Source organism: Propithecus coquereli, unplaced genomic scaffold (genome assembly GCF_000956105.1).
Source record: "Propithecus coquereli isolate 6110/MARCELLA unplaced genomic scaffold, Pcoq_1.0 Scaffold43, whole genome shotgun sequence".
Classification (NCBI taxonomy): Eukaryota; Metazoa; Chordata; class Mammalia; order Primates; family Indriidae; genus Propithecus; species Propithecus coquereli.
In genome coordinates this window covers 2,390,310-2,391,225 of record NW_012150063.1, presented here as the reverse complement: position 1 = coordinate 2,391,225, position 916 = coordinate 2,390,310, and the positions used below count along the sequence as shown (strand labels likewise).

General features: G+C 37.9%; 1 protein-coding gene across 1 annotated transcript in view; it reads left to right on the top strand.

Annotated features, from left to right (window-relative positions):
* SLC3A1 (solute carrier family 3 (amino acid transporter heavy chain), member 1) overlaps nucleotides 1-916 on the top strand; it is a 42,056-nt gene that overhangs the window by 29,975 nt on the left and 11,165 nt on the right. The window contains exon 7 of the mRNA XM_012653790.1: nucleotides 415-582. Within this exon, the coding sequence (XP_012509244.1) occupies nucleotides 415-582 (168 nt within the window). The remainder of the gene's footprint in view (nucleotides 1-414; nucleotides 583-916) is intronic.

The following is a 916-nucleotide window of genomic DNA, read 5'->3' as shown; positions in this document are numbered from 1 at the left end:
GAAATAGTTCATCAGTCAAAACAATTTAAAAAGAGGGCACATATCAGAAGTCTTTCTCCCACACCTGTCGCCTCCTTGTTCCCTTGTCTCACTCCCAATGGAAGAAACGTTTTTGTTTCAATATTCTTTTATCCAAATATGAGAAAATATGAACAGGCACCCTCTAAATTTCATCTTATTTGCAGTATCATTGTGAAGTAAATCGTTATCACCATCATTTTGTTGCTCTTCAGTGGCCAAGACAGAAAATTGGTCAGTTACCCAGCAAGCAGTGGGGCTAGGACTCAAATCCAGGCTTGCTGATACCAAGGTACCCATAGCTACCTGGCTTCTCTCCCTGAACTTTCTGAGAAATAGGGTATATCTTCCAGAAAACTGTATAGAGCTATGTTCTTAAAAATATTTGCCTTTCAGATTGGTGGACCAGACAGTTCCCGGCTGACTTCTCGGTTGGGGAACGCATATGTCAACATGATGAACATGCTTCTTTTCACACTCCCTGGAACTCCCATAACTTACTATGGAGAAGAAATAGGAATGGGAGATATTTTAGCCTCAAATCTCAATGAAAGCTATGATATTGTAAGTTTAATACAATTTAATCATGTACCACAGTTGTAAAACCAAGTACTAATTTTTTTTGTTATATCTGAGACTTTACTATCTCTATTCCATTGCTGAAAATCATGGTTTCTTTGCTTTTCTTTCTGTTAGACAGTAAGAATTTTCAGCTTTCTTGGTGGTTTGGGAGCTTATTAAAAAATGCTGCTCTTTGAGCCACACAACTATCTTGGATAAAGCCCAGGAATCTGCATTTTAAAGGTGTTTTCTAGCTGATTCTTAGGCACACTAAAGGTTGAGAACCAGTGTTTTAGTCTGGAATATTATTCATTGCCCTCTACTTGAAACATGAGTT